Source organism: Malaya genurostris, chromosome 1 (genome assembly GCF_030247185.1).
Source record: "Malaya genurostris strain Urasoe2022 chromosome 1, Malgen_1.1, whole genome shotgun sequence".
Classification (NCBI taxonomy): domain Eukaryota; kingdom Metazoa; phylum Arthropoda; class Insecta; order Diptera; family Culicidae; genus Malaya; species Malaya genurostris.
The window spans coordinates 78882670-78910326 of record NC_080570.1 but is presented as its reverse complement, the minus strand read 5'-3'; the positions used below and the strand labels follow the sequence as shown (position 1 = coordinate 78910326).

Here is a 27657-nt window from a genome sequence, read left to right as displayed (position 1 = left end):
GAATACAAATGTAATTGGAATTCCTAACAAATATATAAATCGAAGAAAAATGTACCGAAAACAAGCCTTCAAATTATTTTAAAAGAAAAAAATTTACTCGTGAAAACAAAACTAAATGAATAATTTTAATAAACAAAAGCGTAAGTTGAAATACTAATCATTCCAAGTTAATATCTTATCATTTATTTCAACTGCCAAGTTTGTAAATTCAAAGCACTATAAATATTTCCTTCGTCAAAAATCAGTTAATTTTAAACTGATTTCGCAAGTTGAATTTACAATGAAATTGCTTGTCAAGAAATTGAGAGGAACGCACAAGTAAAATTTTTGTTGGTATTATCAAAATATTCATTGAAACAAACTAATCCACTGAGAAAAATCAAATATCTAGTTTTGTTGTTTCAAGCAACAATATTTGCTATATTAAACCAATTTTTCTTTTGTCACTATTTCAATAAAATAAATCGCTACGTGAAAGCCAAATTTAGTTACATTTACAATATTTATCTCTGCGTGTAACACACTGAGAAATGAAGCATGTTTAAAATAACAAAACTGTTAGTAGATTTTTAAATTTGATTTATGATGATTTTTCACTAGAATATTATTGTTTTGAGTGAATTTTTCTCTTCAACATTTACAATGTTCTCTGTTTCATGGGAATCAAAATTTGGTCTAGTCGAATTAAAAAAGGTGGGTGGGTAATGTCAGAGACATAACTGGATGCCGTGAATACGAAAACAACTGACATGTTCCTTAACACTTCCGAATATCAATTAGTTGATCAATTGTCTATGTACAATTTGAAACGATGCACCTAAACTGAAGTACAGATTAGTTACATTTAACATTCTGAAACACAAATATTATGAAATAACCAGTATAGTTCTTCATAATAAAATAATGGTGGCTCTGAAAAGAACCTCTTAAGAAAGCGTTTGTGATGTAGATTGATGAGTTGAATTCGAATTCCGATGGATGCCGCTGACTTCCGTCATCTAATTCCAGGCTGAACTGTTGTACGTGGGTGCGATACTGATATGGTTGGTGTAGGTGTAGCGTTTACAACCGATTATAATCTTCCAATAAAGAAAACATTATTTCGCTGGGTTGATCAATGATAAAATAGGCCTGCGATATGAAACTTCCACTTTCGCATTGCCGTTCGTAATTGAATGTGTTAGTGGCGGTTCAAATTATTTAAACTTCTCGTGTGTGTCTTGTCTTATTATTATCTTTAGCACTAAAAAGTGCTTTTGAATGGGCCTTGCTGGACTTTTTAGCTGCCTTTCTACCGGTATTCGGTGCCATCGTGCTGACGGTGTCTCGTACGTTCAGAGTAGCTACTTTAACTTAAATGGCGCTATTCCTCACATCACATTTCATTTTATACCGCTGCCAGTAGAGCGGTGTACGGACAGCCCCTTTGCTATAATTCCTTTCCTGTACGCAGAACGGGAAACAGCGAGACGACACCAAACAGGATTTTCAATAGTGTACTATTGAAAAACTTTAATGTAATTGCAATACACGTCAAGTTGAAAATTTTCGATTCTATTGGTAGTTAGATTATATCAATCCTTCCACAGATCACTGAGCAATGAGCTTTCAAAATACGAGAAAGGCAAACGCGCCTTATGAATTATCCTCTTTGACACTCGTTTGTACCAAACATTTAAGAAAAGTTAAATTTTGAACTATTTGAGATTATGTCACACTGCTGAAAATTTTATCATAAAATTGTTATCATATTTCCGATGGCATGTCGCAAGAATTATGTTGATTCATTAGATACAACAGGAGATATTCACGATCAAAAACTTATCACTCTCTCAGAGGGTAAATTTTGAAAAGGCGCCCCATAGTAAAGTAAGTCGTATTCACGACAAAAAAAAAATCGTTGACTGATTCTATTGTTGAAATAAACTAACTATTTTTACATTTATTCAATCCATGGACCACATTAAGTTTATTTTTTATAAACCAGAAAAAATTTTCCGTGTGAATAAACAGCATTTTTTCTCCTACGGATGAAGTTTGTACGCGTTTTGAAAGTAAAATTTGATATGCTTCTTTTATTCCATAGGGGGTTTTAAACAATCCAAGCGTATGTATTGATAATTTATAACATTCTTGAAAATTGCATAACATTATATAACACTTTTTTACAAAATAATTATTTGATGCAGAGATCTTGACCGGACTGATGATATTCATTGGATACTAATTAAAATACCCGGGCTTCAGTGTGGTTTGTGAATAATTTTTAAGAATATGAAAAGGAGCATAAGTCGAAATGAAGTAGTATTAAAAATTACTTTGCAAATTACTTTAAAATAAATCATTTCATTCCTAAAAACAAACAAAAATATGTGACTATAACTAACAAAATCGTTAGTTTAAATAGCTAAATTTAAATTCATTTATTTCAACTAAAAAGTTTGTAAATTTAAAGCGCCAAAAGTAAATAACGTAAACTAGAGTTCGTTCATTAAAAACGAATTTTTCAAATTGAACTTACTGTGAAACTGTTTGACAAGTAATTACCAGAAACGCACAAGTAAAATATTTGTTATTTTTATCAAAATATTTTCTTTTGTCACTATTTCAATAAAAGATTTCGTTGTGTAAAACCCAAATTTGGTTATTTTCACAATATTTTCCTCTACGTGAAGGATCTGACTTCCGGTTGCAGAGTTAGAGTGTTATTTGTAAAAAAAAACTTTACCCGAATAGACTTCGGTATTCACCTGCAGCCCAGTATTGATAATAACCGGAAACACTTTCCGCCCAATAGAAGCAACTGCTTAGAAAACCATGAGTCCGGCGAGATGTTTAGTGGTGATCTTAAACTTTATCTTCCCAGAAACATCTTCCAGCTTCTGCGGCGAAGAAAAACCTATCGGTGTGCGAATTTCATGTCGGATCGTTGGTGAAAAATTTATCATCAGATAACCCAACGATCGGATGCTTCTTCTTGAACATGTTAAACAAAATCTTCTATCGTTCCAGCCGTAATGCTTTGATCTGGTCCGTTCTTAAGTGACTTTTCACTCGAACTCTGGATTAAAAATTCAAGTCATCTTTAAGCATATTCTATTTTTGGAGATATATCTTTTGTCAATTTTCGGATGGATCGTAGTGGATTTCGCTTTAATTTTTCATTCACGAATCTAACCACCTTTGAAGTGCGAGCCAACAGCGGACGTTCACTTTCTGGATTACTGAGACGTTTACCATCGAGAAAGGATCGTTTAATGCGCTATACAGTGAAAAAAAAAGTGTGTCCCCACAGTCACCGCAATTTGTTCTGCGAGGGGTTTCCGCGTGGAGAAACTGAACACGACTTCCTTCGCGAACATCACACACAACTTTGTTTTAAATTTCACTGTTTTGTCTCTTGGCAGCTTGAATCCTAGAGGTTTCACAAATAACCGATATGAGTAAAAAAATCACTTCAATATACCAAAACATAAACCTTGAATTTTTTTCATTTATTTATAGGTCATACTGTTTGGATCTAAGGTTGAAAAAACCGGTTTAGTCATTTTTGAGGGAATTAAAATTTATTAACTTTTCATGGGATTATAAGGCTTTTAATTTGAAGCCATATCTGCGAAAATAGAATGACATTTATACACCACTAGGAAAAAGAATAAAAAACGCTTTTATTGCACATTTTACCTCGTAAATCCGAAACCAGAGATCAGACACTAATAAAATTTAACAGAGTTCTATGGGAAAATAAGACATTTTATATGCATCTGAGTTTTTAAAAATAGGTTCAGCCAATTCCGAGAAAATCAAATGCATATTTTTCTTCAACACTAACAGACATTTCGTGATAATGACTAACTGGTCGAATGGTAGATGACACATAATTTCAAAATCGGTTATAACAATGATTGCATAGTCATTGTATGAGAAAAACCTGTTTTAATACACCTAGTGGTGTAATGATGCCTTTCCCATATTACCCAAGTAGCACGTTAAGTTGCTGTCCTGTATTTTTCTACAGATTGTGCAATTTATCAAATTAGTTCATATTACTATTCTAGTAACTGTTGTGTTATGGAAAAGGCGCAATTTTTCTGTGTTGTGCAACATATCTTTAAGTTCTTCCGTTGTCACGAACATTTATTCAAAATTATTGTGCAACTGATACAAAAACTCATGCATCGATCCCATTACAAATGCTGTAATTGAATAAGCGAAAAAACGATTGTGAAACTCATGGGAACTACTATGTAATGTAAACAAGAATTGAATTGATGTTTACAAAAACATAGCAAACATAATATCTAATGAATAAGTTTCACATTTGATTTTCAATACAACTGCCCGTAATACAAACATGGAACTGAAAATATTCTGCACATAAATAAATGGTAATACTACATATTGTAGAATTAATCTTTGTTACCGTTGATAAACCGGTCACAATTTCGGCAGGCCCACACACAAAATATTCTTGTTTTTTTTGCATAAATTAATTTGAATTGAATTAAAATTTGGTTAGTCAGTTAGTTGTTTGTGAATTATAGATTATTATAGAATTAGGATAGGCCCGTTAGAAAGAAAAACCTAGAATCCCACTCCTCACATCCCAACAACGAACGTGGGTGCGCATTTCACCGTTTCTTCATCGCGACACCACTTTATCCGATAGAGCGAGAGGGACAGGAAAAAGAGGGTTAGATGGAGAGAAAAAGTATCGAAGAATTGAAAACCGGGAGTCGGCCGTAAACTGCTGAGGTCTTCGGACGCGGTTCGGTGCACAAGAAAAGGCAAATTTTTTGATTACCCACGTGCGGTGTGAAATTCGGAAGAGATCCAGCGAGCCAACGCAGAGAAGGACGACGATCGGATTGTCGGTTCAGCAGATGAAGTCGACAGATAACCGTGTCCGTATTTCGACCGGAGAAGGATCCTGTCTAAAAGCTAATCATCCTGCTTCCAACGGAGGTGATATTTCGACCATTCAACTACGAGTGGTGCTGGTGGCCGGCGAGCCCCTTCATCTCTCATCGTACTCCAGAAAACTACGTGCTCGACCTGTGCCGACCTACGTGCTCGACCTGTGCTCGACGGTGTGCCGATTTCCGACCGTTGGTCAAGGACAGTGAGGAGTCCATCTTTCGGTTAACGATTCAACTGCGAGTGGTGCTGGTGGCCGGCGAGCCCCGTTCCGATATCGTCGTGTCACACGTGTACAGTTGGCGGAAACGGACGTTTAGGAGGCTTGATCCCAGTGAGGTCTGGTTGAGCCTGGCCCCCGCTCACTGATGATTGGGCCGATGAGTTTACCCCTTGTATACGAGCACCCGGAATAGAGTCAATCGCTTCCCTTGCAGTGGTATTCGGAGACGAGAACTGACATATGACCCTGCATGGCTCTATTCATCAGCGGATTCCTTCGGAATATCGCTATCTCGCAGGTATGAGATTATTATAACCCTCTCGCATCCAACTGCATGAGCTCCATCGGTTCCGGTTCGGCCGCATCAAATCCCTATCCCCAATTCCCAATAGATGTATGAATCCCTTAATAAATTAGTTAAATGAAGATATTTGCTTGTTATTTTCGTACTATTGAGCCCTCAAGTCTGTTCTGTGTGTCGTTCTGAATTGTGAGCCGTATTAGTTGCGGGGTAAGTAACGGTTGTGAGTCCTCTAGAGCAACAGTGGTAAGCCGACCCTGAGAAAAGAACCACTAGCTAGCCAGCCATTACATCTTTTATGTTTCAGTAAATAGAAAATCGACAACGAACTGCATTTTTATGGTGAAACATGTCTTCGTACTCCTGAAATTTTCAAGCGCCTTTGAATGTACGTGTTTTGATGATTGCACATCAATTTCTATGAAAATAACAATCTATTCTATTCAATGAATATGATCGTGAGAATGTTCAAAATATGTACAAGAAAGTTATCAAACATTCATACACCTTTTCACACGATTTTAAACATACTGATGTTTCAAATAATCTGAAAAATCTTGAAGTGAAGTTCTTCAATATTTTCCAATGTGGCATCAAGGGTAACAGTGTGTTGAAACGAAAATGGTTCACCCAACGTAATAATTTATTTTACCTAAATAAATAGAAATATAAAAATGTAAATATTGAAAAGAGAAATTTTTGTTTTTAGTTTAGTATACTTATATTTTTGGATACTTATATTTTATTATATTTATTTAGTATACTTATATTTTCAAAAATTCCACCAGAAGATTTTGTAAAGAAATTTTTTTTCAATCTTGAATAAAATAAGAAACTTTCTTTGTGTATAAAGTAACACAACCTTTTGAAATTCTAAACAGTTATGTCAAGCTGATAAGAATTTTTCTTTATTTTGCATCGTTGCACTAAATAATTAAACACTCCTTACCCTATGGTTCTGGAACCGGAAATCGGACCCGGATGAAATTGAACAGCAACCTATGAGGCTGTAGGAACTTTTATTTAAGTCTGTTTGTGGAAATCGATCAAATCTCTAATCGATCTAAGAAAATAGAGTGAGCCTCGTATTCAACTTTTTGACCACTACTTTTTTATATTCAATAATATAATATAATTTTTTAGGCACACTGCTTAAGCTCTAAGATGCTGGCTTTTTCTAATTTTAGTTAACGACTAACATAAAACTGTAATATTGTATTGGTGTTGAAATTGTCGATTTCGAGAATCCAGCCAACAGCTGGCAATCCGCAGTGGTTTGACCACTACTTCTGGTACTTTTGGAACCAGGAACTTAGAACCAGTATAGCCAAAGTCGGTTCGTTTAGTAAGTAACTAATATAGCCCACAAATTGAATCAGTTTTAAGCAAAATCTAAAAGAATTTTACCTTTCGTCGCTCTAAATGCCGGTGTGAAATTCAATAGCAACCTACAGGGCTACGAGATTTTTTTTATGAGTGTCATTATTTGAAACATACTCACACACAGACACATACATTGCTCAGCTCGATGAACTCTGTCGAATTATATAGAACATATTGTATAAACTTTCTATATGAGAAAGCCAATAAGTGCACTTTGATTGAAAAGCATCGTTATCATGATCTTGTAATAACACTAACAAGTAGGTACAAATTGAATAAAAGGATTAGAAATTTACATATTTTTCTCCTGAAAAATATAAATTTTAATGTGGCAACCCTGCACGCTATATGAAATTGAACAAACCACGCTGTGACTGGAGCAAAGCCGCACGTACCGTCGCGTACCAGTTTTGCATCGTCATTTTTTTTCGATTATAGGTGAAAGGCATCGACTAACCCATAACGCTATACCCGTTTCCCTGCATCGTCATTTTGAATTTGAATGTTATGACACTCCTCGCCCTATAACTTCGGAACCGGCAGTCGGATTAGGATGAAATTGCACAGTGTGTTTAAAGACAATGAGAGCCTTAATTTGAATAATGAATCGTGAAAAACGGCTTAACCGTTGCTGAGAAATCGAGATTTTCTTCACTATTATCGGTGCTTTCGGAAGCGGAAACCGGGAACTAGTAGTTTCAAAGTAGTTTTATGAATTCACTAACTAATAAGATCCGTGAACTAGATCAATTTAGCAGTAAGTTTTATAAAAATGTGCACCTCGTTTCGCCATCGCTAGTGAAAAAATACTCATGAAATTGAAAATTTTGGCTAATCGCACTGTAATCGGAACCGGAAGTTGGATCTGGATCAACTTTTCAGGGACTTTTTAAATAATTTCAAGACCTTTTATTTGCTTCTTAGTTTTTGAAAATTGATCAAGAAATTTCCGAGAAAATATAATGCATATTTTTTCATAAATTTTCACATATTTCCTTGTAATTCCGGAACCGGATGTCGGATCCAAATGAAACTCAGGAAAATTGTATAAAGTCATAAAACCTTTTATTTGAATTTAAGTTTGTGAAATTCGGTTCAGCCATCTTTGAGAAACGTGTGTGACTATTTTTTTACTTTTTTGCATATCACCCTGTAATTCCGGAACCGGAAGTCGGATCCATATGAAACTCAGGAACTTTGTATGGGACCTCAAGACCTTTCATTTGAATCCAAGTTTGTGAAAATCGGTTCAGCCATTTCTGAGAAAATTGAGTGACATTATTTGTCACACACACACACATACATACATACACACACAGACATTTTCGGCTCTCCGTGCCTCGTTTCAAAAGTCGGTTTTCACAATGATTGCATAACCTTTCTATATGAGAAAGGCAAAACAATGATCACAACCCGAGAAAAGTGATCACCATCACCAATCAGATAAATGTTAAATGGAAAAATGTTTAAATTTTATTTTACTATCTTTTTCTAAGAATTTCGCTAAAAAATTCATTGAAAGGTTGCAAAAATTTAAAATTGTATGGTGATAGGAGCAAAAATTGTTGTAAATATGCATTCAATTTTCTCAGAGTTGAGTGAACCGATTATATATATACAGGGTGATTTTTTAAGAGCTTGAGAACTTTTTTAAACAATAAAACGCATAAAATTTGCAAAATCTCATCGGTTCTTTATTTTAAACGTTAGATTGGTACATGACATTTACTTTTTGAAGATAATTTCATTTAAATGTTGACCGCGGCTGCGTCTTAGGTGGTCCATTCGGAAAATCCGCTTTTTTATCGACAAATTTTGTTCAGCGATGAGGCTCATTTCTGGTTGAATGGCTACGTAAATAAGCAAAATTGCCGCATTTGGAGTGAAGAGCAACCAGAAGCCGTTCAAGAACTGCCCATGCATCCCGAAAAATGCACTGTTTGGTGTGGTTTGTACGCTGGTGGAATCATTGAACCGTATTTTTTCAAAGATGCTGTTGGACGCAACGTTACAGTGAATGGCGATCGCTATCGTTCGATGCTAACAAACTTTTTGTTGCCAAAAATGGAAGAACTGAACTTGGTTGACATGTGATTTCAACAAGATGGCGCTACATGCCACACAGCTCGCGATTCTATGGCCATTTTGAGGGAAAACTTCGGAGAACAATTCATCTCAAGAAATGGACCGGTAAGTTGGCCACCAAGATCATGCGATTTGACGCCTTTAGACTATTTTTTGTGGGGCTACGTCAAGTCTAAAGTCTACAGAAATAAGCCAGTAACTATTCCAGCTTTGGAAGACAACATTTCCGAAGAAATTCGGGCTATTCCGGCCGAAATGCTCGAAAAAGTTACCCAAAATTGGACTTTCCGAATGGACCACCTAAGACGCAGCCGCGGTCAACATTTAAATGAAATTATCTTCAAAAAGTAAATGTCATGTACCAATCTAACGTTTAAAATAAAGAACCGATGAGATTTTGCAAATTTTATGCGTTTTATTGTTTAAAAAAGTTCTCAAGCTCTTAAAAAATCACCCTTTATAAGTTCTAGAATTAGAAACTTGTTCATTTATCAACCTGTAATTACGGAACCGGATGTAGTATCCGAATGTAATTGTTGAATGAAATATCAATGTCTATTTCAAAACATCTTTTGAACCATTCAAATAATTCTTATATTATGTACGTCTTGTTAGTTAATGGCCAAATCATTTTGTTAGTTAGTTGTTTATTTTAACCCGGTTTTAACCTATCGGTCATTTACTGGGGGAGCCAAATCATTTTATTTCGAATATATTGGTCACAGACTTCAGAACGGAACTCTATTCATGATCTCAGAGATAACGGAAACGATCTTCGCAAACTTAAAATCAATAAATTGGTCAAACTGTTTCATTCACATCTATTGATTTTCATTCTAATCTAACTTCTCGTTTCAGAATTACAAGGTCATACTGTCATTTAGAGTGGCGATGCAAAAAAGAGAAAAAATAAATAAATTCGGCTTAAAATTACTTTATTTTGTAGCTTATGAAAGTTTACGCACGAACAAATTTTCTTGTTTTTATTCAAGATTCAATAAAATGTTCACAATATTTTTGAAAATATGAGTAATATGCGAAGGGTATCATCGTACCAGTAGGCATCATCGATCATGAATTATATTTTTTTATACTCCTCAGCCTGTAATTGAGGAACCGGAAATCGAATCATGATAAAATTTGATAGCGTCCTATGGAATTGTAAGACCTTCTATTTGAACCTAAGATTTTGGAAGACGATCAAGCGGTATCTGAAAAAATCGAGTTCACGTTTTATAATTATTTTAAACATTTTACCCCGTTACTCCGGAATCGAAGGTCGGATCCAAATAAAATTCAGTTGTTGGCTATGGCAATCGACGACCTATTTCATATTTACTATTTCATGTTCATTATATTTACTATTTGATGTCCAGCCAGCGACTGGCACCATTAAGAAGGTGACAAGCGATTATAAATACACTCTCCTACTCAATGCTTGATCGGAGAAAAAGGTATAAAGCGAGAGGACTAGTGTTTGATGGACAGAGAAGATGTTTGGATGTAAGGTGTCGGTCGGGTGACGGCCAGGATGTAGACCATGTTCGATGTACGTTGCTACTATGTCTGTTTCGAGTTTTGGAGTGGCTAAAACAAGATCAGAGTGGCGAAATGGTAGCGCGTATGCACGGAATGCATAAGAACGCAGGTTCGAGTCCTGTCTCTGAGCGTATCTTTTTCCAAAAATTCATCATTTCTGTTAGTTTTTCTTTCACTTGGCTTCTCCAATATATATTTCCGCTCATTCATTGCAAAAACATAAAAATGCGTTTAAAAATGTATAACAATTTTTGCCTTTCTCACAAGCTATGCAATTACTGTGAAAACCGACTTTTCAACCGAGGCCACTTTTCTCGGAGATGGCTGGACTGATTTGAACAAACTAATGTTCTTAAGGCCCATTTGGAGTTATTTATCTATTTCTACTACCAATTCAAATCAAGGTTTCAACAGTTTATTTATTTATTTTTACGAAACTTTCGATTAAAGGGTCACTAAGAACTTTACCTTAAAATTTGGAATTAAGAAATTCATTGCATTCAAAGCATGAGATGAAAATTAAAGTATTCGTTTTAACTACCCTAAGTACACATTACTTGATTTAACCCATATTTTGCTGTAATATTACTGCTTAGATCAGTGTGAAAATTTTCGCTATAAATCTCTACATAATGGAGGCAGAGCAAGCAGCAAAATAATGAGATAAGTATAGGTGCCTTTCAAGTACTTCAGATTACGATGATTTTAACGGATCGTAGTTCAAGATTATGAACTTAGTGATTTTTAAATGCACTGAGAAATGGAAAAATAAATAAAAAGGTCTCACTTTTGTGAAATCAAGCTACATATCAGGATCTTCGAATTTAACAGTAAAATGAAAATATGAAATTTTAAATTCTATGGTTTGATTTTTAAGTTTCTAAACCTACATAGATTGGTGCTCCGAGACGGGTAGTTTTTTCTGCTCTTGGATTTTTTCGTACATATCTTTCCACATAGCTTCTTCATCCATTGTGTATTGTTCACTTGTTTATATCACGTAACAGCCACTAAACAAACTGATTATTTGGTTGAAAACTAGAATGATTTCATTTGTTCTTATTGTGTTGTATTTTCAACAGCCAAATTATAATCTATTTTCAATAACTTACAAAACTAGTATAATTGCTGACATTTCAAAATACTCACTGATTATGAAATTTCAAATACGCTCGTAAATCCTCCAAGTAAAAGTCCACAAATACCCACTCATCATCGTAACTTAGAAACTCAAAACCGAAAAGTTCTTCGTCCATTATTTTCAAGTTAATCAGATGAAGTATGAAGCAATACTGCCACCGTTTTACGCCCATTTCGTTCTTCAATAGAAGTAAAAACCCCCGATATTTATGATAGTGTCAATCCAAACCTCAAGTCTTGCCACACCAGCTCGAGAACTTGATAGTTGTTTTCAGACGTTTGTGTCCGCAAAAGTAATCATTAATGTTCCCCGTTTTAAGATGATATCACAAAGGATATCAATTCAAATTGTTCGTGTGTGCATGGGTTTGCATAATAACGACAGTCCAATAATGGATAACCACTTCTTGTGTACACTATTTAGTACGTCTCGGAATCTAGCCTAAGCTTCAAGGGGTAGTATTCGAATTAAGGTTTGATTTTTCACCGCGGTCGTGGATATACTGTACAATTTATCCAACAGTTGGGGTATGTCAAAAATATGACCGTAAAAAAAACAAAATGGAATACGACTTGATAATTTCACCTTTATGATGACTGATAAACAGTTGTAGCAAACTATGTAATCAATTATTATATCGCACCTTGTTCAAAAGAATTTTATTAAACTGCACAGATGTCATCAATAAACGAATCATAATGACTTGAAACGCTATTATACTGTTATCTACCTTCCGAAGCGAAAAAGTAAGTCAATATCTTTCGTTTAATTCAGGAGAAGCGAAAATGATTTTATTGCGATGATACAAAAACCGATGAATCAATTGATTCAAATGTTAATATGGAACCTCAATATGGTAGCTAGTACTACTTCAAATTGCGATTATTCAATAGCCGTTTATTGAATTCATAAAAAATGTCATTGAGTGTTGAGGTAAATCCTATTATTTCACACTCATATTTTGGAAAATTCAATGAAATTTGGAAATTCTTTTTAAAACTAAATAGCCAGCCGACGATACGGAGTTTCACGGATTTGCGAAAATTTATCGCTCAAAGCCCCGTCATTTCTGACGAGTTCGTGTTGCACGGTAACGTTAATTTTTATGTTATCATCTTTTATCACAAGTCGTGGATTGGACGTCGAGTAATAAGTAATCATACCCTACAAATGAAATGACTATAAGTACAAATATACATACTCGGTTTTCTATGATTTTCTACCAATTCAATTACTTTCTCCACATACTCGTAGAGATGCAGTGGAACCTGTAATCTCTAGGAAAATCAATGTCAGGACTAACATTCTTTCACCTCATAGGCACAAACTTCGGTCGTGATTAGTGCTATTTTAAACAGTTTTGAAGGGGCGTATTACGTACATTGCACATTTTCACTCATAAATATTAACAGTGACATGAAAAAGAGCTAAAACATTAGTTCACTCCATATCACAATGGGTTTAAAATATGAAACCACGACCCACGATTCAAAATTTTAAAAAATCACCGAACTGTTATTTTTTCATTTTCTCAGGATTTTTTAAAATATTCCGTTAGACATGATCCGTGTTTTGGCAAATCAAACTACAACGAATTATAAAACTTGTGAATCGTTACATAAATTCATTTCATTAATAAATTTTTAGTATTTTTTATGAACAACTGGATGGATAAATCGAATAAGTACGTTTTCATTTGGAAAACTTTTCGCGAAATTTGATTGAAACATCTTAGATTCCCTTCATTCGTTTTAATTTATTTTGCTCTGTTGAAACATTTAGCTGTGGCACAACGAACGAGCTGGGAACTGGCACTATCAACGGAAGAGCAGCTTGGTGCAGCTACTCTTAAAGATGGCTGGAGAGACATCCGTTCTGCCATAGGTAGCACTGCATCAGCAACACTAGGTACGGCGGCTCCGAACGTAAGGAACGGCTGGTTCAACGACGAATGTGAACAGTTAGTGGCCGAGAAGAATGCAGCTTGGGCGAGCAAGCTGCAACACCGGACGAGAGCAAACGAGGAGCGATACAGACTAAGCTCGGTATCCCGTAGAAAAAAGCGCCAACAGGAAGACCGAGACGCGAAGCGATGGAACAGCTGTTCCGTGCTAATGACACAAGGAAGTTCTACGAGAAGGTGAACCGTTCGCGCAGAGGCCATGTGCCACAGGCCGATATGTGCAAGGACACCAACGGGGATCTTCTCACGAACGACTGTGAGGTGATCGAGAGGTGGCGGCATACGAAAGTGGCGGCGCGGTAACGAACTTGGGAACGCGTGCGGAGGACGATAGACTGCCGGTCCCAGACCTCCAAGAAGTCGAGGAGGTGGTATGCCGGTTGAAAAATAATAAGGCCGCTGGTGTTGACCAACTATAAGCGAGCTACTAAAACACGGTGGTAATGCACTAGTGAAAGCACTGCACTGGGTCGTTACCAAGATCTGGGAGGACGAGATTTTACCGGAGGAATGGATGGAAGGAATCGTGTGTCCCATCTACAAAAAGAGCGATAAGCTGGATTGCTGCAATTACCGCGCGATAACTCTGCTGAACGCTGCCTACAAGGTACTCTCCCAAATCTTATGCCGTCGACTTCCACCGATTGCAAACGAATTCGTGGGACAATATCAGGCAGGATTTATGGGCGAACGCGCTACCACGGACCAAGTGTTCGCCATCCGCCAGGTGTTGCAAAAGTGCCGCGAATACAATGTGCCCACACATCACTTATTCAACGATTTCAAATCAGCCTACGACACAATCGATCGGGAACAGCTATGGAAAATCATGCACGACTACGGATTCCCGGACAAACTGATACGATTGGTCAAGGCTACGATGGATCGAGTGAGGTGCGTTGTTCGAGTATCGGGGATACACTAGAGTCCCTACGAAACTCGCAGAGGGCTACGGCACGATAATGGCCTTTCGTGTCTGCTATTCAACATTGCTTTGGAGGGTATGATAAGAAGAGCGAGGATAGACACGAGTGGCACGATTTTCAGAAAGTTCGTACAGCTACTTGGTTTTGCTGATGATATTGATATTATAGCACGCAACTTTGAGAAGATGGAAGATACGTACATCGGACTAAAAGCTGAGGCCAAGCGAATCAGACTAGACATCAATGTGTCAAAGACAAAGTACATGAAAGGCAGGGGCTCGAGAGAAGATAACGTGCTTACTTTGGACTGCGCAGGACGCTTCGATCGAGCAAAATTCGCTGTCGTACGAAGTTAACTATCTACAAAACGCTGATTAGACCGGTTATCCTCTACGGGCACGAGTCCTGGACAATGCTTGCGGAGGGTCAACGCGCACTAGGTGTTTTTGAACGGAAGGTGTTGCGAACCATCTTCGACGGAGTGCGGATGGAAGACGGTACGTGGAGAATGCGAATGAACCATGAACTGCACCAGTTGCTGGGAGGACCAACCCTCGTCCAAACGGCCAAGGTCGGGCGGTTACGGTGGGCCGGGCATGTTGTTATAATGTCGGAGAACAACCCGGTTAAAATGATTCTCGGTAATGATCCGACCGGTATAAGAAGAAGAGGTGCGCGCGGCTAGATGGATCGATCAAATTTAGGACGACCTGGGACCCTTCGCAGCTACCGAGGCTGGCGGCGAACAGCCATGAACCGAGTTGAATGGAGACGTCTTCTGTATACAGCAGAGACCCGCGTGGTCTACGACTGAAAGAGTAAGAGTCTGTTGAAACATATAGTTTTGCGTGTCTGTGTGAACAGTTGGGTATGTTTGTCGTAGATTTGAATCATTCTTGTAAGATCCCATCAGTTCATATTTAAATTGCGTTGCATACATTTTTTTTCTATGCATGTAAATTCAACAGAGCGAATTTTTTATTTCGGTTTTTGATACGACAACTTTTCAAGCCGTCTACATTTTCAAAAAAAACTTGGCTTGAAAAGTTTATACAAAATTATTTGATTTTCAAAAATCAGTTATTTTTTCAAACGTGTTCTGTATTTGAGTTTGATTACACAGTGTTTTATGCCCTTCAAGTGTTTATTGAATTTTTTTAAATAAAAGAAAAACAAATTACAATACAAGTTGTACTTATACATAACTTGAATTTAAGTTTATTGGAAAATTTTCACTACATCGCTATTTTCGGAACCGGTAACATGGTCGCTTGAAGGTTTGGTTTAGAATTTTAAACACTCATTACCCTATAATATCAGAACCAGCTGTCGGATCTCTATACAATTTAATAACTGTATGGGATTTGAGTTTTTGGAAACCAGAGAGCCACCTCTGGAAAACTGAGGTGGAATCATGTAAGGTGATTGTCATCAAGTGATTATCACTTTTGAAAATTTGGAATCATGTAAGGTGATAATCACCAAGTTCTGTCACCACAGCTGAAAGGCTAACATCACTATCAAACGTTGGCATTACGTAAGGTGATAGTCACCACGATTTAATCACCTTCATGTCAAAATGGAGGTGATAGCAATTTAATTATCACTTTCAGTAGTGATTTGATTTTTTGAGAAGTGGCTTTATAAATTATTGTCCGTTAGGTGAATTTTAAGCCACTGATATAAACATAAGCTACCAATATTGGTCGGAGAGGATATTTTTTTTAATAAAATTCGTACTGATATTGTGTCAACATTCAATACCAAAATGAAAAGTAACTTAGTTTATATAGTTTAAAGAATTCATAGAATGAACGGTAGTGTTTATCAATTAAATTTATGTTGTAATTATTATTTGAAGGAATATCATTGGGGTATTCGTAGAGTCAAAGATAAAATGCTTTCTGGAAAAATGATAAGTTTATGAATGTAGACATCTCTTGTTGCGCATAACGTAACAACATAAAAAATCTATGCTAACATTTTCAGTAGACCATCTAGGTCGTGACTTAGTGAGCGACATATCAGTCTCGTTCAACTGAACGAATAAAAAAGATTAAACTGCGTTCTTAATTTTCTTCTTGTGAGTTGAACTAAATAAGGCGATATTTTTGGACAATTGGTTGCTGCTAATCATAGTGGATATTCGTAGTACCGGTGGGTAAAATTTCCAAAACGGAACTAGCATTTGAAAGCTCTGTGAAATGCCATAATCGTAAAGTGAATGAAAACTATACACAAAATTATTTAACTGATCTTTCTCATTCGAGAGGAATGCCATCCCTTGTGAAACATCAAGAAGATCTAACAATTCATGTCATTTCAAATTTATTCCAAAGAACTGACTGTGACATTGATTTCCATTGAAAAATGAAAATCGTCATTAAATTAAACCAACAAGTGATTTTTTTATTTGTTTGTGCGCAGTTTGCCATGCTCACGAGGGAATTTTTTTCAATCATTGGTGATGGTGATAGTAAAAGTGATCACCTTCGGTGATTCCAAACATTCTGGTGATCACCTCTTTATCACCAGGAGGTGATAGTCACTTATCACCTTACATGAATCCACCCCTGATATAAACTGGAATTTTAAGTTTTAGCCCCTTCTTCTAGCAGTTTCGAAACTGGAAACTGGAGCCATTGATTATCATCATAATAGTTTAATATCGTAAATACTCATCACCCTGTGATTCTGTAAACATATCTCAGATCCGAAGAATAAGAATCATAAGACAATTCATCTGAACTATTTTAGAGTATTTTAAAAGCTTTTTTCGATATTTCTGGAACTGAAAACTAGTGCAAGATATAGCCCAAGTTGGTTTTCTTGGGCGTCAATCGAGAAATCACTCGTCACAAATAATATCATGAATGGAAACGTTTCACGTGATTTCTAGTGACTTTTTAAAATTATTTATATCGTTCCAAATGCTTTTAAATTTTAATTTCCACGAGACTGATAACAAAAATGCATGATTTGGTTTCCCTCGTTGATCCACAGTCAGAATGCTATAATATTTGCAGAGCACTTCGCGAGGTGCTTTAGCTGTTTTTCAATTATCGAAATACCGAATCGCAACTTGCACACAGTCGCATAACAATTAGCACCATTGACTGGATGAAAATTCATATTTCAGCCTTTGCGATTTCCTTCAGCAAACAATTAGTTTCTGTGCTTGATTGCTAATATCACTCGAGATGCAAGAACGCATTTAGTTCTCAAGCAACGACACAACGTGTAAATCACTAGATGCACCGGTCCGATGCTGAGATTAGCTGGTATGTTTTGTGTTCAATTCGTAGCGACATAGAATAAACACGATAAGAAATTGTTGCTATTCTCCTAGTATTTTCATAATCGTTATTTATCGAAATTAGTACGCAAATAGCGTTCTAGATCTTAGAACAAAAATTAATATATATACAAAATATTCACTTTCTTTTCTGAAAAATAGTATCAGATTATTTTTATTAAATATAAGTAATATTAAAATCAATATGTTTATTCCGATTGTGAATACATTTGGATCAGGCTAAAGTTTGGTCACATACCCTATGCACAACGGTACCAAAGCGCAAGCGTTATGACTTGACTTCAATAATCATCTACATTTTTTGTTTCACCTTTCTTACAAGCTTGTTATTGCATTGCAGGAATAACCCGATGACACACTAGATCTTATTTACGTGTTCATTTTGATGATACATTCAACTCAAACAAGCAAAAATTTTGAAGAGAAAGTTCATTACATTAGCCTTCAAAGAATCCCACATTCATTTAAAGACTATGATTCATCTCGGCCTCTGCTGCAACAAATCATGTTCCATCGAAAACTCCCCGGATCGGATCGAACGACTAGGTTTTTGTGTTTCAATCAAAAATGTGAGGCATAGTACAGGTGTCAGCAATTATACTGTTTACCATATAAATCTCAATGCACTAAATATACAATCACCGTTAATTACAATTCTCGTTCCCACTGTGGTGAATGTTCATGCACTCGTGACCGTTTTGATAGCCTTTTGTATTCAAAATACTTTTTATTTATATAAGAAACGATAAACACTGCACTTTGTTTGATATTCGAAATCACGGTTTCCAAAAAAATAAAACTTTTGAATTGTAGACAATCTAAGCGTGACCAAACAAGACAAAAAGGCAATGACGATCAACAGCGGCACAACACTGACTGCCGGATGCCGACTGAGTTGAAAAGCATGACTCAAACCGGCTATAGTAGGAAAAAGTGTATGTAGGTATAATAAAACCCAAGCTTATTCTCCCGTAGATCAACCACGCTGTTCCATCTCGTCTACACAAGTTTTCAATTTTACGCCAACAGTTCTTTAGTAAGGGTGTCGCTGTAGAGCATTATATGTGTTGAATACAATCAAAGGTATTTTTTGTTTACTTTGTACTTTTCTGATTTACGAATGTATCTTACCCGTTAATCATTTAATTATTCCAATGTTTTAATCATCTTATTGAATGCATTTATTTCTCTTATACCTACTTCCTTGACAAACTACGAACAATCATTCAGGAATATAATCAGAAAAATTGCCTTTCTTAAATAGAATAAGAGCATGTGCGCGTACGTATGTATTAAAGATGGGCAATCCGTCCGCGAACGGTTCAAAAGAACTAGTTTTCCTGGAAGAATGAGTGAACAACAGTTCTTGGTTGACAAACGATAGTTCTCTAATATTTTCAGAAATAAAAGTGATTGAATCCTATTTAATAGTTTAATAATAACTGTATATTTCGAAACGGTCGTAGTTTTTAGGAATGCAGTAGAAGTTATATATATTGATACATGATGATACAATAGTACATCTATCAACATGTACAAATAATATTTGTGTCTGTACCGATGTGAACTTCAGCTAAATTAACTCTGAAGTTAAATATACAGGGTCCGCCATTTCACTTTTTTTTAAACTATCGATTATTTCGACATTGGTAACCTGAATGTCACTTCTGATTTGACAGAAACTTAGTTTTATCCTTCCGCTGAACGAAAATGGTTGTGTATACGCTTGAGGAACGCGTGAAAATAGTGCAGTTTTACTTTGAAAATCAGCTTGAAGAAGACGCCGATTTTTGCCAAAAAATCATCTTCTCGGATGAGGCACATTCTTATCTCGGCATGTTATTAAGCATGGTATGTTATTAAACAAAATTGTCGCATCTGGGGGACGGAAAACCTGCACGCTATCATGAAGAAGCCTATGCATCCTCAGAGGGTGACAGTTTGGTGCGGATTTTGGTCTGGCGGCATCATTGGGCCATTTTTCTTCGAAAATGAGGCGGGAGTCACCGCCACGGTCAATGGCGAGCGCTACCGCGCCATGATTAAAACATGGATCAATAAGTCCCGAGACTAAAGCAGAGATGGCGCTCGTAGTAAACCAGTAACCACGTCTTTCTAGAGTACTAACCTTTGCTTGAAACGGGTCAAAATTTTAAGTCGATCCGACCAGAAACAGCTGAGTTATCGAGGTTGAAGTAAAGTCGTTTTGTAGTTTGTTTAAAAAAGGAAAAGCAGTTTCGTGTTTTAATAAAATATTGTTTTTCAATGGGTAAAAACACCGTGCAAGCGAAACAATGGATTGAAAAATGTGATCCGGACTCTTGCCCATCAAAAGCAACGATTTGTCGGTGGTTCGGCGATTTTAAACGTGATCGTACCGACACAAATGACGCGGAACGCTCGGGTAGACCTGTGGAACCCGTTACACCGGAAAATGTGAGTGAAGTGACAAAAATTAGAATGAAAGATCGTAAAGTGAAGCTCCGTGAGATTACTGAGATGACACAGATATTATATGGAAGTGTATTTACTATCCCTCATGAAAAATTGAGCATGAAAAAGGTTTTTTTTTCCAAGTGGGTGCCGCGATTGCTTTCGATGGAACAAAAACAGCAACGAGTCGATGATTCAGAAAGCAAAAAGATTTTTTGCGTCGTTACGTGACCATGGACGAAACATGGATACATCACTGCACTCCAGAGTCGAAGCGGCAGTCATCTGAGTGGCGCACAGCTGGCATGGCGTCAGTTTTTTGGGATACGCATGGCGTGATTTTCATTGACTACCTCGAAAAAGGTAAATCGATCAACAGTGATTATTATATTGACTTACTGGTGCGTTTGAAGGAGGAAATCGCAAAAAAACGACCGCACATGCAGAGAAAAAAATCCTTTTTCATCAAGAAAATGCACCCTGCCACAAATCGATGAAAACAATGGCGAAATTGAACGACTTGGGCTTTGATCTGCTTCCCCACCCCCCATACTCGTCAGATTTAGCCCCAGTGACTACTGGCTCTTTGGTGATCTTAAAAAAATGCTCCAGAGAAAAAGATTTGGCTCAAACGAGGAGGTCATCGCTGAAACTGAAGCTTATTTTGAAGCGAAAGATAAATTTTTTTATAAACATGGTATTGAAAAATTTGGAAAAACGTTGGAACCATTGTATCACTCTAAAGGGTGATTATGTTGATGAATAAAAAAAAATTTTGCAAAAAAAATGTTGTTTCCATTGTTAGTTTCGGGACTTATTGATCCATGTGTTAGTGATTGGATCTTCCCGTTACTTGAAGAGGAAGACTTGGACACCATTTGGTTCCAACAAGACGGCGCTTCGTGCCACACAGCCAACGCTACGATCGATCTTCTGAGCACAGTCTTCGTAAATCGAATTATCAGTTAATATTCGGATGTCGTTTGGCCGCCTCGGAGCTGTGATTTGACCCCGTTAGACTATTATCTCTTGGGGGCTGTCAAAGATAATCGTTATGTGGACAAGCCAGAGAAAATTCATGCCTTGAAGGACAACATTCGTGCATAGCTGAAATAAAGCTGCATACAATCAAAAATGTACTAAAAAATTGGACCGACCGTATGGCGTACTGCAAGGCCAGCTGAGGCAGCCATTTGAATGGAATTATATTCCACAATTAGCCGGAAGGATTGTACTTTAATATGAAAAAATAAATTTTGAAATCGGATGAACCGTTTGTGTTTTATTGCATGTTAAAAAAAAGTTACATGGCGGACCCTGTATGACTTTTCTTTACATGCTTTGAATTGTAAATTTAAGTGTATTACGATGCTACTTTAATGTGCCTGTAAAGAGACGTAAATTTGCACGATTTTTTCTAAGTGTGTAGTTCTCTCGGTAGAACTATCAATTTTTGAACGGTTCTTTTAAATTAACTGTTTTGCCCATCTCTAGTGTGTATGCATGTGCATACTCGTGCGTATGTGTGCATAAAACGGGTCAGGGTCATTTCGCCGAAAGCTATTTCGCTGGAAGCCGTTTCGCCGAGAGGGTCATTTCGTCGAATGACATTTCACCGAATGGGCTCTTGATAAAACGGCTTGCGGTGAAATGGCTTTCGGCGAAATAACCATGACCCGCACTTCGCCGAAAGGGTCATTTCGCCGAATCCTTTAATTATCTTAGGCTGTGAACTATTTCGCGGGTAATTCTAACTTTTGGTTGAAATCTGACACTTGAGTGGTTATTTTGTGTAGAGTAGTTAAATTTAACTAAAACTGCGGCCCATTTCAAAGTTTGACAGACGGAAAGTTATTAGGGTTTATTTTCCACTGGAAATAATTTCAACTAAAGAATTGATTTTAGAATTTTCATTGCAAGATTACCGCTCGAGTGTCAGATTTCAACCAAAAGTTGAAATTAACCGCGGAACGGTTCACAGCCTAGATATCGTAATTGGAATTGATTCAAAATAAAGACATAAGAAAGATGATAATGTTTACGCCCCTGTTGATCTACGTTCGTACCTTTGATATATTTCATATTTAAAATAACGGATGAATTCATTTCCCTGCATGTGACCACTCTCTTGAATATTATTTTCAGATTGATTCATGATCCTCAGAACGGAGGCCGGGCTACAGCGGGTCGGTTGTTCTAGGACAGGGTCGGGCACCAGCCGTCGTTCAACCTATCATGCGGGCCATCTGTTGGGATTTCCTCCCAGGGATGTTTTGCGCGGTCCAACACTCACAGCATCACCCATTCCAGCTGGACGGACAACCAAAAGCATCGTGCAATGTTTTCCCGGACCTCCCAACACAGGAATCGACTTTGTGTCAACAGCCGGTGGATTCATGGAGGATTTTTCCGCGGCCTTAGTTCACGAAAGGCTGCGCCCAAACTAAAACTTTTGCACGGTACCAGTAGAGAAAATCAGAAAACAATTTTAATACAATGTAAACCAAAGAAAAAGAAAACTTTCAGATAATGTTTCATTGTTTTTTCAACCTCATCTGTAACGTGTGCATCAAGCTGTTTTTCCTTTTTTTGTGAAACAAAGGGTAACCAAAAAAGATCTGTTAAATTAGTGTTAGTTCGAAAGAGTTTTTTCTTTTACGAGGAGAATGAAGTGTTGTTCTCGCAGTAAGCATTTCTATCCAAAGTTGACTTTTTTCTGCTTTTCAAAAGATCGGGTATTACGTCAACAATGGGTTCGTTTTTGCGTTCAACATGAAAGAGTTATTTTGTGATTTTTTATCAAAGTTAAATAAATAATAAACAAAAATTTATTCATTCATTTTTTTCTCAGCCTAAAGTTTAAAAAATCTATAAATATGGCACTGTAGCCGATACGTAAACAGGCAGTAGGTATTTATTCCACATTTGGATTCCGCTTCAGCTTGAGCTTGTGTCTGTGAGGTAGCAAAAACAGATGAAATATTGTGTGCAGTGGATTTCATATATCGTCTTTCCATCTTAAGTGTGTGAAACAGTCAAATGCGATTCGTGATTCAATCGTCAAATGTCATTGGTTTTTATCGGGATTAGATTATAACATTATGTATTTATATTTGTCAATCTATGTTACACTTCGTCTGGATTCTGTCTATGTGATTTATGAAAGCGAGATTTTCATCATTAGTTAAACCTAAATATTTCATGGTTTCAGGTTTTGTCTCGGAAAAGAGCTGGTAGTGAGATCAGCGATTCAGATCAAAGATGTCTATCTCCTCTGTGTGACGAAGAACAAGCGAAATTTCTCCCCTTGCACTGACAACTTCAACGAGAGCTCAGCGATTCAGATCAAAGATGTCTATCTCCTCTGTGTGACGAAGAGCAAGCGAAATTTCTCCCTTCGCACTGACAACTTCAACGAGAGCTCTTCTCTTTTACATATATACACCACTGTTGTATAAAGTGTGCACGCATCATGAATGCGCATGTTTATTCCAAACATTCCAAATAAAACCTTTCTCCGAAGCTAGACGACAATCGATAAGTTGAATGAAGAGATAATTTAGTAAAATAAAGTAATCAGAAGTGAAACATTGAAATAATAAATAATCTGATAACTGAAAGGAAAAAGAAACTCCTGCGATTGTCGTCTTTTACGACATGGAAGCAGGAACCCAGTGGATCTATTCTTGGTTCATTTTTTTCCGCCGGATTCCACACGGCATCTAGACTGGTACTGTCCGGAGAGAGCTAATAGGTACTATCAATCTCCTAGTGGACTTTAGCCCTTCTTTTCCTAATTTTATTTTATTCAATAACATAAATTAAATCAATTGAATTTATTATTTTAATTTGCACATGAGCAACAAGGGATATGTCTTGTATTTAATACAAGTAATACAAAGAGCGAATCGATTCATTTGAAGGTTGCGTCGATTTTTGTCGGGATTGGCCTATAATATTATGTGACATTAAATCTAATAGTTCTATATTTGTGAGTCTATGACCAAGTAACTAAACCAGAAAGGACGCTTCAAAATCATTTAAAAAATTTTATTCTGAATCCTTTGAAGCATTTTCTTTCTGGTGGAACAACAACTTGACAAAATTTGTACTGCAAAATTATGGCTGGTCTGAAAATTTAATAATGAATTGATAATTTTGTTCTTAAGGCAGAGCTTAAAATTTTTGCTGATAAGAGGATATAAACATTTAATATATCTATTACAGTTTGCCTTCTATGGGATCCTTGAAAATGAATTTTACGTTAGTTCAACCTTTCGTATGCATAATTTTGACTTCCCAACTTTGCTAGCCTCATTTCGCACAGAAAGATTTAGATTGAGACTTTCATACTTCCGAGTCAAGCGCTGGCCAAATGATTATCATTCACAAAACACTGTAAATAAATCATTTACTATGGATAATGCTTTTACACTGAAGTCTTTTTTTTATGCGAATTTACGCACCGCATAAAAAATAACCGCATAACTCTGAAACTTCGCATAAAAAAACCGCATAACTCTGAAACTTCACATAAAAAAGACCGCAGAAGGGAAACCGCATAACTCTAAAAATTCGCATGAAAAAACCGCATAACTCTGAAATTTCGCATAAAAAAACCGCATAACTCTAAAAATTTGCATAAAAAAGTCGCGTAAAAAAACCGCATAAAAAAGACCTCGGTGTATCTGGTTTTAACATTCATCCATTGTAAATGAAACAGTTATTGTAAAAGATAAACTAATCCAAATCTAATCGAACTTAATAAGTTTAGAACCAAAACTAACAAGTTAATTAACTCTTCGGTTTTCTTATTAGACCATCCATACCAGTGCACATGCTAAAATCAGACTTCTTTTTAACATTGTGAGCTTCAGAGCTATAGAAGGAGAAATTGTTTCAGTGGTAGAAAGAATAAAAACAACAAAAACGCGATCAAACACATTCATCAAACCGCAAAATGAATAAATAACGAAACATATACTTTAGTAAACGTTTTCACATGATCGCACAATAGCTTAGTGGGTGTTTGGTTCTAAGGAGTTAATCTCACAAATATACTTAGTCATGCGATCACTAGCTAATACACAACAGTTGTGATTCAGTTCATACAATTCCGCGTATCATGTCAACGATGGAAATCGCTTGTGGAACAAAGAGTCATCTTTCGGCATCAGTCTGTTCTGTTGAGCACAACTTGTGTCAAGCAGAACAGGGTAACGGCTACAGCAGTCATTTCATATACGAAAAACATTTTAGAGCAAATTCAGCAGCTGCAAGATTCATATGGGTGGTCTATAATGTAAATGTAACTGAAAAAAACGTATCCCCAGCAATCCGTTTTAGTTTTATTTATTCGATCAGTTCTACTGTCAAATTTAAAACTGGTATACACTGCCGTTCTATTTTTTCTATATTTGAAACACAGATAAAACGCTGCTGGGGCTGCCAGTTTATTTTGTTATAATATCTAGATTTCAATTTTAAAACTGATATAAATTATGCATCTAGAACTAGAACACTCCTGAATATGCCCTTAGTTAGAGTGAGATTTGCTGTTTCTGTTCGAAAGATTAACTTTAAGATAAAAGATGAAAAGAGTTGCATTCGCTCTGAGTTATCACTTCGCTATAACAGCAGTAGTGCATATTTTTCGAACTATTTTTTTCTGCGGCCGAAGCAAAGATGTTGTACCCGATTTTATTGCAATTCGTTGGTCGAAAGTCGAGTAATAACATTGTTAATCATATGTCAACACCATGGTATCATTATATTTGGCGTATACTTTGAAAAACGAAATCATGGCCTGTTTTAATTCAAAAGAGTGTAGTTTGCCGAAAACGCATTGCAACTTTTATTTGATGTTCCGGCGCTTATGAGGAGATATATATATATCGTACAGCATCCTTTTTCATGACATTTTACTCGTTTCAATTGTAACATTGTTCGGTTTATTGCAATATGATCATTCGAATATAACCTATGTGCTATTGTAGGCAAAAAAAATTTCAAAATTCTTCATTTATTCTTCCAAATCTATTTCGTCCCTCTCAAAGTTATCCCCCCAGTCCCAATACACCTCTGTCAACGTTTTTTCCAATACTCCAAACAGTTATTGAAGTCAATTTCCGGAATAGCTTTCAATGCGCGATTCACGTTTGATGTCTTCAATTGACTCAAAACGGTTTCCCTAGAGCAGTCGTTTGAGTTTGTTGAATAGCCAGAAGTCTAACGGAGCTAAAGCAGGCGAATACGGTGATTGCGGAACGATATTGGTTGATTTTTTGGCGAAAAAATCACGAAGAATCAATGCAGTATGCGACGGTGATTTTGAAACCAATCGTGCTTTCACTTTGCTTAGACCCAAATAATCTTTCAAAAGGGTTTTTACAGATCCTTCCGATATTTCAACGATCCTAGGGGTAGGGTCTAAACAATGCATTTTTTTCAGAATTATCGTTCAACATAATAAAATCGAATGTTTTTCATGATAAAAAGCTTCATTCGAACAACATTTTGTAATTTTTTCGTGGAAAAATATTGAGAAATAAGTCGGTGAAGAAATATTTTTGAGAACGCTTCTTAAAAATCATGATTTGCGGTGTCCACTGTATCTCAGCGCAGACTAATCAGAAATGAACAAATAAGCGCAGCACAGTTAGAGAAGAAGTTTTTCTAGACCCCAACGTTTCTGTTTTATTTTTATTTTTTTTTAATTTTCGGTGGTTGTTGTTCACGAAAAAATCTGCCATTTTGTAGCTGTTAAACCTCCCCAAAGTGCACAATTTGAAAATAATTGATGCAGTAGTTGTTGAATGACGATGGACACGGACTTTCAAAACCTGCTTTCGGGAAAATGGCGTTTAAAGTTTTTTGTCTATAAAATCAATGGAAACAATGAATAACTCCAGGGAGCCCGTAGAGTCTAATATTTTCAAAAAATCATATTTTTTCTTTTATAATTTATTATAACGAAACATTTCAAGAATGTTTTGTCAAGTTTTGAAGTCAATCGAAGTAGAAATATTGGGCCTGTGTGCCGAGCTATTGCTTCTTCGTAGAATGAGACAGCCGTAGATAAATGTCCATAGCTTCCAGAGTTTCGTTCCAATAGGCTTGAAAATTTCGCAGAATATTATTGAAATGTTTTACTATAAGAAAATATAAAGACAATAATGAATGATTTTTCAAAAGTGTTAGACCCTACCCGCTCATTAATGGAACTTCTTTGTTAAATAATTTCACTCATTGTAAAAATCGCTGATTGCATTTTTAATACTTCAGAAAGACAGACGTATTTTTAACACTAATGAATATTTTGACGTGACATTTGGCATAAATATCACTAACAGTCATACCAACCTATAAAAAATATTTCGACGAATAAGGTTTCCGTGCAAAATATATTTCAAAAGTCTTACTAAAAGTAT

General features: G+C 36.3%; 2 protein-coding genes across 15 annotated transcripts in view; one reads left to right on the top strand and one right to left on the bottom strand.

Moving 5' to 3' along the window:
• Nucleotides 1–24229, top strand: part of LOC131440560 (uncharacterized) — a 92546-nt gene extending 68317 nt beyond the window's left edge. For 3 of the 6 annotated variants that reach the window (XR_009231404.1, XR_009231403.1, XM_058611952.1), the window contains one exon: nt 22373–23058. The gene's annotated coding sequence lies outside the window, so the exon portion shown is untranslated. Of the gene's footprint in view, nt 1–18607; nt 18734–22372; nt 23059–23438 lie in introns of those variants that run through there. The other 3 variants (XM_058611953.1, XM_058611955.1, XM_058611954.1) reach the window with 3 other exon arrangements.
• The window catches only part of LOC131440558 (protein unc-13 homolog 4B), a 128121-nt gene that overhangs the window by 68046 nt on the left and 32418 nt on the right, over nt 1–27657 (bottom strand). Inside the window, exons 1-2 of one of the 9 annotated variants that reach the window (XM_058611944.1) lie at nt 18437–18688; nt 11339–11486 (exon numbers count right to left, since the gene is read on the bottom strand). The exons of 5 other annotated variants lie outside the window; for them this stretch is intronic. In XM_058611944.1, the coding sequence (XP_058467927.1) occupies nt 11339–11421 (83 nt within the window). In that variant the 5' untranslated portion in view covers nt 11422–11486; nt 18437–18688. Of the gene's footprint in view, nt 1–11338; nt 11487–18436; nt 18689–27657 lie in introns of those variants that run through there. 3 more of the 9 variants (XM_058611947.1, XM_058611948.1, XM_058611945.1) reach the window with 3 other exon arrangements.